Below are 12,343 nucleotides of genomic sequence, written 5' to 3'. Positions count from 1 at the left end.
GTAAAACTACATCACTTATATATATACAAGTACCCTATCAAAGGGAAGAAATTCTGAAGAAAATTCACAAACAAGTGTAAGTTAATTGGGGAGGCCTGTTACCTAGTAATAGAAATATTTTTTGTACCATTATAAGGAAGTTTGATAAAAAATACAAAAACAAATAAAAGTTGATTGGTATGTCTACTTTACAGAGCCACTCACCAAGGATAAAGAGTATTTTGTGTCACAAAGTAATTTTGACCAAAATACACAATCAAGTGGAAGTTAACTGGGAAGACAAAAAGACTGTGGTGCCTTGCCTAGTAAAGGAACATTTTGTGTCACACTTTAGGGAAGTAATTTTGATCAAAATACATACGTGAAAGTTAACTCATGGGAAGACAAAATGACTGTGGTGGCTTACCTATATAGTAAAAGAATATTTTATGTCACACTTTAGGGAAGTAATTCTGATCAAAATACACAATCAAGTGAAAGTTAACTGGGAAGACTAAATGACTGTGGTGGCTTACCTAGACTAGTAAAGGAACAACATTCTGTGTCACACTTTAGGAAATTAATTTTGATCAAAATACACAAGTGAAAGCTGAATTGGAAAAACTATGTGACTGTGGCTGCTTAAAATAAATACTTTGTCACACTTTAGGGGAGTAATTTTGACCCAAATACACAAACAAGTGAAAGTTAATTGGGAACACTACACTTACCTTGGTTCAGGCTGAGGGACAGGGACCCACTGCATTAATCTATTAAAACAATCAACTGCATTCATAATACCACACTCTGTTAACTATCAAATATATTAAGTTACACTGAATGTATGCCCGAGTAAGACAAGTGTTTTCCCAACCCTCGTGACAGTGTGGATAAAAAAACTTTGCTAGCGCTCGGTTTTTCATTTAACGCTGCCCCTCTGGTTTGGGAAAACCCATCTTACTCAGGCAGTCATTAAGATCCTTATAATCTTTTCATGGAGAATGTTTTTAGCCAATGGTCACTCGAATATCCACCTATATGTATTTTTTTTACAGACAACACAATTACCATAAACATATGACTTTCAAGTGTAACATTCACCTCTGAGCAATGGATCTTGGTCTTGCATGAAACAAATTGGTTATATTACACATGGTAATATTTGTGCCAAGCTATTTGAAAATCTGTCTGTATCTGGCAAAGTTAATGATGAAAGAAAAATGGGCCGAACACAATGACAGATTGATGAAGCACAAACCTGTAGTTCCTAAAATGCTTTTGAACCAGTAGGGGCCAAATAAGATGAAACTGAGGCCAGATTATTGATTGGGTCAATAGTGACATTTTCATGATTTCATTTACGGCTGGTTAACATACTATTTTAGCAAAACTGAAAACAAATCCTTTCTATCTTAATCAACCGGGTAAAATGCTACAAAAGTATCATACAACTATTATTTTAAAGCATGTCTGTATCTTTCTTCAAGACTTTTTGTTGTTTTTTTTAATGAAAAAAATGTTTGAAATGCCACTGCAATGTGCAAACTAAATGCTTTATATTTCCACTCTAATTCTAATCTATTTATATGTGAGACTATTTATCAAGCTAACACTTGTTAACACTTGTGTTATGTAAATAGTGATATATATCTATCATACGTTAATTACATACGAATTAATAAGCATGATACATGTATCATAAGCAAACTGGCTTATCAACAATGTACCTTCCGAGCCCGAGGCCACCAAGATCTCCAAGGCCAAGACCTTGTATACGCCCTTGCTGACCTGCATAAGCAGGTGCAGTGCGGACAATGTCATATTCGCCTGGTCGTCGACCAAGTGCATCATGCTCTCCACTGTAATCAATTAACTAACTTGTATTAGTGTAACTTTATTTACTTAAACCATCTCAGCTTATTCTACAGTTTAAGTATAGGACCCATACTGACAATCAACAATTTTTTTCTATTACATATTTTCCATATGCAGTTTCCATGTCATCTACTGTTACAGACAGTCAATTACTTGTACAAGCTATATTAACAATCAGATAAAGCTGAAAATGAATATGAAAACAAGAGGACCATGATGGTCCTGAATCGCTCACCTCTTCCCACATGACCCAGTTTTGAGTATGACTCCCTTTTTTCTATTATTTGACATAGTGACCTAGTTTTTGAGCTCATGTGACCCAGTTTTGAACTTGACCTAGATATTATCAAGATAAAAATTCTGACCAATTTTCATGAAGATCCATTGAAAAATATGGTCTCTAGAGAGGTCACAAGGTTTTTCTATTATTTGACCTATTGACCTAGTTTTTTAAGGCTCGTGACCCAGTTTCAAACCTGACCTAGATATCATCAAGGTGAACATTCTGAACAATTTTCATGCAGATCCATTCAAGGGTATGGCCTCTAGAGAGGTCACAAGGTTTTTCTATTTCAAGACCTACTGACCTAGTTTTTGATCGCAGTTGACCCAGTTTCAAACTTGACCTAGATATCATCAAGATAAACATTCAGACCAATTTTCATACAGATCCCATCAAAAATATGGCCTCTAGAGAGGTCACAACATTTTTTCATTATTTGACCTACTGACCTACTTTTTGATGGCACGTGACCCACTTTCGAACTTGACCTAGATATCATCAAGATTAACATTCAGACCAATTTTCATACAGTTCCCATGAAAAATATGGCCTCTAGAGAGGTCACAAGGTTTTTCTATTATTTGACCTACTGACCTAGTTTTTGATGGCACGTGACCCACTTTCAAACTTGACCTAGATATCATCAAGATGAACATTCTGACCAATTTTCATGAAGGTCTCATGAAATATATGGCCTCTAGAGAGGTCACAAAGTTTTTCTATTTTTAGACCTACTGACCTAGTTTTTGATCGCACGTGACCCAGTTTCGAATCTGAACTAGATATCATCAAGATGAACATTCAGACCAACTTTCATACAGATCCCATGAAAAATACGGCCTTTAGAGAGGTCACAAGGTTTTTCTATTATTTGACCTACTGACCTAGTTTTTGAAGGCACATGACCCAGTTTCGAACTTGACCTAGATATCATCAAGGTGAACGTTCTGACCAATTTTCATGAAGATCTTGTGAAATATATGGCCTCTAGAGAGGTCACAAGATTTTTCTATTTTTAGACCTACTGACCTAGTTTTTGACCGCACGTGACCCAGTTTCAAACTTGACCTAGATATCATCAAGGTGAACATTCTGACCAATTTTCATGAAGATCTTGTGAAATATATGGCCTCTAGAGAGGTCACAAGGTTTTTCTATTTTTAGACCTACTGACCTAGTTTTTGATGGCACATGACCCAGTTTCGAACTTGACCTAGATATCATCAAGATGAACATTCTGACCAACTTTCATAAAGATCCCATGAAAAATGTGACCTCTAGAGTGGTCACAAGCAAAAGTTTACGGACGGACGGACGCACGGACGGACGGACGGACGGACGGACGGACGACGGACGACGGACACCGCACGATCACAAAAGCTCACCTTGTCACTTTGTGACAGGTGAGCTAAAAATGTAAGCACAAGAAAACTGCTAACGGCTATCATGGATCCACTATCTGAAACTCCTGAATGGGTGAAACTCCAACGGATACCAACTTAAGAAGCTACTCATCCTCTACACTAAACTACATTCCATTTTCATCATGTTCATTGCAAACTGTGACTGAAAGTCTAACTTGCACAATGCAACTTTGACATAGAACTGGGTTCCATATTTATCAATGTATTATATTGAAACTTTGCATGAATCTTCATTTTGCAGCTAATAATGGGCTCAGAAAAATGTCTGCAGTTTGAATATGCTATACAAAGTTATGGTAAATTGAATATTCACCATTCTTAAGTCAAAGTCTAAGTTAAAGACTTTGAACGTTGATGAATATGGGCCGTTGGCATTGAATTTGCACAAATATTCTCTTAAAAATTACTCATCTATGCAGAAGTAACAAAAATGTGCATTTGGGAAAAAATTGTTACAACAAAATGCAGTTTACAGTCTTCCGTGAACAATAAAATCTTATTTCATAAGCTGTATTTTAGGTACTTTTCAATATTTGAGCCACACCATGAGAAAACCAACATAGTGACTTTGCGTCCAGCATGGATCCAGACCAGCCTGCACATTCGTGCAGTCTGGTCAGGATCCATTCTGTCTGCTTTCAAAGCCTATTGCAATTAGAGAAACCGTTAGCGAACAGCATGGATCCTGACCAGACTGCGTGGATGTGCAGGCTGGTCTGGATTCATGCTGGTCACAAAGCCACTATGTTGGTTTTCTCATGGTGCGGCTCATTTTTAAAATAATATGGAAAAAGACATGATGAAATCAGTATTTAAAGTATCAATTTAGAAAACTGCTTCTTTTCAGAAACCAGTATATGAAAGAAAATATTTTTAAAAAGATCTTTTCTCATGAATGCAAATTTTAATAATGAAGATATTCTAAAAACTGGCAAATGGTAAGTTTTTGCGATAACTCAATTCTTTTGCCCACACAGAATACTGCAAACTATCTAAAAATGACATTGTGTTCAAAATAGATAACAACAGTCCCACATACCGTCCTCTCTTTTTAGAACTGTTGGCAGTGAAAGTAAAAGTATAAAAGTTTTGAAGAACAATGTATGAAATGTAAATTCATTTGATGAAATTATTATTATGACGAGACACAATTTAAGTCATATGGGGACTTTCCATTATAAATTTCAGACAAGACTTCAAGCTGCTGCAGGCTCTACAGACATGCCAACAGCTGGTTAGATTGCTTTTTTGCAGGAAATATTTCTCCATTCTGAGCAAGAATACACTGGGTTTGAACTCACTGGTAAAGAGCTTTTGATTCAATGTCGGCAACCTTACCACCTGGCTGCAGAAGCCTCTCTCCACTTTTCTTGTCATTCTATAAAGTGTACTTTATTACTAACAATGGAATATTACCTATTTACAAACTTCAAGGTCTAACTACGCTAAATTACAGACAATGTATGCACAAATGTTTAGATCAAATAAAGAATAAGCATGGAAACAAGAGGTCCCCAATCTCTTTTCAAAGCTAAGTAACCTTTTATGCATTTCCCCCCTGTAACATTGTTCTTAAAGCATCCCAAATTTCTTGTACCATTTGGCAATGTCTAGAGATTCATTTTTGTTGATTTAAATTCAAACAAAAATATCTATAAATATCTGTTATAAACAATTATTACAGATAAGATTTTGAACTGTGATCAAATCCCATGTCTGATTAAACGATAAAATCACAGAAAAACATTGACAAAAACTGGTTTACTATCTACCATACACAGACAATATACATGCATTTTCTAACCCCTTACCTATCATCCAGGAGGAATTTTGTGTGGTACGGCTGAACCTCTTTCGCCCTGTACTCCCTACGGGGACTGATTCCTGGCTGACCTTCAAGGCCTTTCATTCGCGTGGAGGATTTTTCTGGATCAAGTAGACCTGAGGCATTTACTCTTAGCTCTTGTACTTTTTCCCTGAAAATAAAAGATTCACAATATAATTTGCTTAATTTGCTTCTACATAAAACATTACATCAAAAAGACAACAATAGCAACTTTGTAGAGAATCAGTGTTTTAAAATCAATGTCAGCTGGACAATAATTGACACATTTTAAAGGTCCATTACTAAGGGAAAGTGAGTTGGCAATTTTTTTTTATAGCCAGTGCATAGACTTCTGCAAGACACTAAATAATGAAGATTGGCAAGTCAAAATTTACAGCAGGTCTTCGGAACTCAAAGAAATGTATGTGTATTATGTTGAAATTTCAATGAATCGACAGAATGACCCCCCAGGTCTTTTTAACTTTCTTCATACTTCATAGAAAAATAATTGTACATATACTGCGATTTATTTCGAATTTCTACATACCAACTTTCATTTTCCAATAAAATGAAATAGTTTCTGTGCTTTTTAAAAGAAATTAAAATGTTCACTTTCCTTAGTATTGGACCTTTAAGCCTACTTAAAGATGGAGTACATTATATTCATCAACATTTTTAGTTAACAGAAAACATCAATTTCTACCAAGAAACTTGGAACATTCAACGAGATAAGCCTTTTTCATCTTGACAAGATGTGTGTCAGCTAAAGTCAACTAGTGACATCCCACTTTATTCATACAAAATACTACATGAAAGAATTTGACCTTGGCATGACTGGGCTACACAGTGGAAATTGACCTTGGCAGCACCAAAACAACATGGAAAAAACTGACCATGGCAACAATAGATTACATGGAAGAAATTGGCATTTGCAACACTGGACTACATGAAAGAAGTTGACCCTAGAAACACTAGACTACACAAAAGAAGCTGTCCTTAGCAATACTGGACTACAAGGAAGAATTTGACCTTGGCAACACTGGACTACATGGATGAATTTGACCTTGGCAACACTGGATTACATGGAAAAATCTGACCTTGGCAACACTGGGCCACATGGAAGAATCTGACCTTGGCAACACTGGACTATATGGAAGAACCTGACCTTGGCAACACTGGACCACATGGAAGAATCTGACCTTGGCAACACTAAACCTTTGGCAACATGTGTTTTAATCAACAGTTGTGAGTGGGTACTTGATCAGAATGCTCTTCAATAACCTGTATACCTTCAGTCATACACAACACAAGACTTACACACCTTTTTCTGGCTGCCTTTGTTTCCTCCATTTGCAGCTGCAGCTCCCGTCGAAGCTCAGACTGACGTCTCCTTTTAGCACTTTCACGTTCATCTTGACCTATAAAACAACAGTACAATATTTTAAAATGACATGAGTATACTAATTTCATTTGAGAACATAATCATGGCTTCAAACACATGCACTCAAGTTACTTTGGGTAGCAACTTTTTTACTGGATCTTATCTTAAATATAAAATTTCACAGATAAGGCCATTTTCAGTGCTTAACTATTTTATGGTTCATATAACTTAAATCATCAATCTATCTTTTACTTTAATAAGGACACCTGCAAACATCAGAAGCGACAGTTGAACACAGAATACCAATCTATCTTGCGCCAAGCAAATAGGATATATATATATATATATATATATATATATATATTTTTTTTTTTTTTTAATTAAGTCCTGCCACATTATAAGCTAGTGCAAAGAAGTGAAATTAGAATTTGCAGCATTTAATGTGACTTGACCATTTTTTCACCAACATTAATTTGTTCCCACATTTTTTTTATGGAGTGTTTAGTATTATTTTTTGCAATAAAATGCAAAGTAATTTTTGATGTCCAGTGCCATTAATTTACAAAAATATTATAACCAATACACCATTTCCATAAAAAATCACTTGGACATGAAACAATTATATTAACCGAAGCTAATAGTTTTAAAGTATTACATTAAATTTGGCATAACAACGAAGATAAGCATTTCTTTTGACCCAAGAGAAATGGCGCTAATGGAAATTTAACAATTGATCGAAGAGTTGCATGACAAACTGCAAGTACCCGTGATAGCACGGACATACCAGACCAAGTATCTCATAAAATATTAATGAAACCTTACACCATAAATCCCAAGTTTCACCTGCCTGTGGTAAATTACTTAGAACAGACTGAACACTAAGAGCTAGCTGCTACTGCAACAAACAATAATAACTCAATATAATCTTGGTCGTAATTCATTAACGTTTGAAGTTCTAAATATTCACTTTGTTTTTAGTAAATTTAAATTGGTGAGGTCTTTGCGGAACAGCTTGTAGCCCTAGAAGGCACATTATTACATAATTTCATAGAAATCTTTCTAAAATTAGCAATTACAGACCAAGATTTTCAACACTTTTAAGTCTAACTTAAAACTCTGAGCCAGTATTAACAAACTTAAAACTCTGAGCCTGTATTAACAAACTCTTTAAGCTTAGATATGAGACTCCAAAATTTTAATTTAATATTCCCCAATTTATTTCATAATGCATCTATACTGCTATAAATTAGTACTACCATGTGGTTTAAGCAGCTATATTTATTCATAACTTTTTACTACAAACAAAAAATGCTGACAGACAAGGGCTGTAGTTTGTTCTTTTTTTAAAAACAAACTATCCACATTATGCACCGACTTCAAGTATCTGGTACAGACATAAGACACAGCTCATTACAAAAAACAATTAAGGAGAAATGTCTTATAAGACAATGTTGAGAAAAAAGTGTATGTCTAGTTTCAAAACACACTAACTCTTCCCTCCATGTAAGTCTAGAAATACACTTCATGTGAAAGAATATAATCAACTCCTAAAGAAAAAGCTTCATAGAACAGAAAGATACATCTAAATGCATCTTAGCTAATTCAAAAGCTTGCATCAGTAGAACCATTTGAGACATCATTACCTCCCTTTATACATCATTAATACAGAAATTGGAAATTTATACTTCGATGGGTACTTGTAGGGTTACATTCTATATTTCACTGTGTCTGGGGTCTCAAAGTTAAGAACATTGTAATTTTAACATAATTTAGCTGTAAACCTATATCTGAAGCTTTCTTTAACTCTGTACAGGAACAGTCCCATAGTAGACTAGCTCTTAGACTATGCTATATCTTTTTACCTTTTTATGATTGAATGTAGTGAACTGAGCCAGTCTATATCCTATGTCCAATATCATATGATAATTTTAACATCATTCCTCTGTGAAAATCTCTAAAATAGACTGGTTTTTGTCTCTATGGAACCGAATTCGACAAAAAGGGGAAAAATATAGAAATATATTTATTTTCAGTCTAGTGGCTAGTTTAGTCCCATAGGGCTAAAGCAGATTATGCAGCCGTCCAAAGAGAGTGTATACATAATGGCATGGAAAGAAAAGCACTTCTTTCAATATTGCACATGATCATAATTATGTGATAAGTGACATAAATGGAGGTAATCTGAGACAACAGATTCCATAACTGAACTAAATATTTAAACCTTTGACAAAAGATTTCACAAAGAATTAACCTATTTTATGTAAGTAACAAAAATGTAAGTACAAAATATGTGACAGCCACATTATAAACAAAGCCATTATGAACCTTTAAAGCTAGCTGTTAAGACAATTATCGGCAGAAAAATGCTCAATGAACAAGTATGTTGATATTCTATGGGATCCATATGAGCCGTGCCATGGGAAAACCAACATAGTGGGTTTGCGACCAGCATGGATCCAGACCAGCCTGCCCATCCGCGCAGTCTGGTCAGGCTCCATGCTGTTCGATTTTAAAGCCTATTGGAGTTGGAGAAACTGTTAGCGAACAGCATGGATCCTGACCAGACTGCGCGGATGCGCAGGCTGGTCTGGATCCATGCTGGTCGCACACCCACTATGTTGGTTTTCCCATGGCACGGCTCATGTATTCTATACCTAGGTTATACACACTCATCTCGAAATCTCTTAGATTGCAGTTAGTTGCACTTACTCAACTGTTAAGATGTGTGCATCAAAATTAACAAATTACTAAACTACTGTGAGATATATATAATATTTAGCCAGAAAATAATATAAACAACATAACAAATGAAACAGTAAGATATTTTACTAAAATTCGCACATTATTTACACATCGGTGATAAATTGTTTATTTTTATACATTGCTTTCATTTACAAAAATTAATTTATTACCAATCTTCTGCAATGCCTACTGTAAATACAAGATCCGACATTTTGACCTAGGATTCTTCTATAAATCTAAATAGTTGATTAAATCTTAATTTACTTAATTATCTAAACACTTACAAGACAAAAGAAAGTTATGTATATTGTAATATATGAACATTTGGACACAGAGACTGTCAAGCATCACAGGCTAAATTATAAATATCTTAAGTATGTGCAAAACTTAACAGAAGTCATTACATGAATATTCAAACTGACAAACAATAGCTCTAGACACAGACCACCATAGCGATACTAGCCAAACAAGCATTCGTCTGTTCCTTCTAAGATATCCAATATGAATATGGTGAAGTTAATAAATCTCAATATGCATGATCGCCAAGAACATAGTTATGAGTAAGAATGAATAACTAAATAATTTCTAGTACAAATGATTATCAAGACATGGTTTTGGGTATGAACGACAAACAAAAAATATGATTTCAGAACATGTGCCATAGACATGTATATCGTTCTCAAGCAACAGAAGAACAGGATTTTCAGTCAAAATATGACTGAAATTTTAAAAGACTAGGGAAAAAATATATCTTATTTTGCTATCAATAACATGCACAAACAACTGCCACAAATGAAGAATCTATTTTATATGTGTTGATCAAAGAAGCTAATGACAGCTGCAGATCCTAGGGCAGCCAAAACTCAATTAGTATGTTTCTTTCTTCCTCCCCATTGTTTTCATTTAATCATTTACCAATTTTGTTATGTCATCTTTTATGTCACAAAATGAGAATTATCATCAAAAGCCATTCCAAAATTAAACTGTTGGACAAGTAAGAAGAAAAGCTTCTATTGTCATTCCCATACCTCCCTTTGTCAACAAACCACTACACCAAAGTATTTTGTACCCCTTATAACTGTATACCCCATTCTAAACAAATCCCCAAGGATCTACAGGCTCAATGAATCAAAGACGCAACAAGATAGAAACAAACTACACAAACTCACATTCACATGCCACAACATACAAACAACATACTAGCGTGAGCACAATATTACATGCACAAAAAACAACAATGAATATGAGTTGTATGGAAAAGTATGGCTATAAATACTTTTCAAGAAAACTCCAGGTTCGAAACTCTCGGCCGATGTTAAGTCTCTGACGGTATAAATTCAAACTTAAATGTTAAGAAAAAAAGAGCCATTAAAGTTTGAAAATGTTGCTATAATGAGCTGAAAACAACAGCTGTACAACAAATGTACAAGAATGTCTAAATATAGTGAATACATGAACCTACCAGCACCGAGTCCTGGGGCACCACCTGTGAGAGAGAGGCTGTGTCTAGTTATCATGGTAACGTGACATGTATGATGTATGACATAACATATACTAAGCTATACATACATGAATTAATTTACGAACAAGAAAAGAGCCGATTCTTTCATATCAAAAATCAATTGAAATATATATGACAGTAGGACAGGGAAAAAATTCTTAGATTTGTTTTAATACCATAAAGGAAAGATAATTTTTAGTTAATCATTATGTGGGTATTCAGCAAAATACAGTTTTAATTTTGCTACCGGCTTTAAAATTAGGATTTATGTCAATTTTTTAAATTAAAATATGCTTTCTTTAGTTAGAAATTGCAATCAAAACAAATGTTACAAGGATTTCATGCAAAAAATAATTTACTGATATTGAATTCCTGTTATAAATATTTATTGATGTCTTTAAACTGGTAAGAACAAGTTCAGACCAACAAATATCAGCTTTGCTGTTCCAAATTGTAATAAAACCCCTAACATTTACTGTTTTATACTATATTAAGCATTTTTTTTGGGGGCTGGGTGTTTTTCGTTTGTTTTGGGTTTAATGCTGTTTTTCAACAGTATTTCAGTTATGTAACGGCGGGAAGTTAACCTAACAAGTGTTACTGGATTCTGTGCCAGTACAAACCGGTTCTCCACAGTAACTGCCAACATCCCCACATAAATCAAAGATGGAGGGCGATTGATTTAAGATACAATGTCTTTCATCAAATCATCACGGAGAACATACGTACATATCTAACTCACAACCTTGTGATCCGTAGATCTGCGTTCTCCCTATTGAGCCAAGCGGGGGAGTTATATTATGCATTTACTGATAATCTGAATATATACAATAATACTGTCACAATATTGTATAGCTTTATCTGAAATGACTGATGATGCCTAAACATGATTGAGGTTGCATATTGAGCATTAGATGATAAAAAACACACTTGAAAGCTGCCTTTTGACATGTGAACAAGTTGCAGTGACAAACGTTATTCAAACGGTGCAAGTCCTTTTAATGAATCAAATCAAAAAAGGTTATTTCAATGAAATATCAATCAGGCATTAGATGTATGCAAAAGAGAGCACACATTATCTTATTTCTTCATAACCAGTAATGTACTGAATTTACAATTTTCAAAAAACTGAATCTGAACCATTAAAATGTGTATTTTAACCATGCTTTAACCATAAATCTAAGAAGTCTTTTATCGCTATAAAATCTCTATACACTTATGTATTCACATGTAATTCAAATTATTTACTTTCATTCATTTAATACAAGAAATTCAAATTAAGTATATAGTAACTACAGAGAGATGAATAGTTGCTATTTTACATGTACTTTAA

The 12,343-nt window shown here is 34.5% G+C and overlaps 1 protein-coding gene across 1 annotated transcript in view; it reads right to left on the bottom strand.

The window, feature by feature from the left end:
• The window catches only part of LOC123524871 (trichohyalin-like), a 151,901-nt gene that overhangs the window by 72,396 nt on the left and 67,162 nt on the right, over nt 1-12,343 (bottom strand). Inside the window, exons 26-29 of the mRNA XM_053539697.1 lie at nt 10,972-10,995; nt 6,708-6,804; nt 5,373-5,537; nt 1,707-1,838 (exon numbers count right to left, since the gene is read on the bottom strand). Of these exons, the coding sequence (XP_053395672.1) occupies nt 1,707-1,838; nt 5,373-5,537; nt 6,708-6,804; nt 10,972-10,995 (418 nt within the window). The remainder of the gene's footprint in view (nt 1-1,706; nt 1,839-5,372; nt 5,538-6,707; nt 6,805-10,971; nt 10,996-12,343) is intronic.

Source organism: Mercenaria mercenaria, chromosome 3, assembly GCF_021730395.1.
Source record: "Mercenaria mercenaria strain notata chromosome 3, MADL_Memer_1, whole genome shotgun sequence".
NCBI lineage: Eukaryota > Metazoa > Mollusca > Bivalvia > Venerida > Veneridae > Mercenaria > Mercenaria mercenaria.
This window is presented reverse-complemented; position numbering and strand designations above follow the sequence as displayed.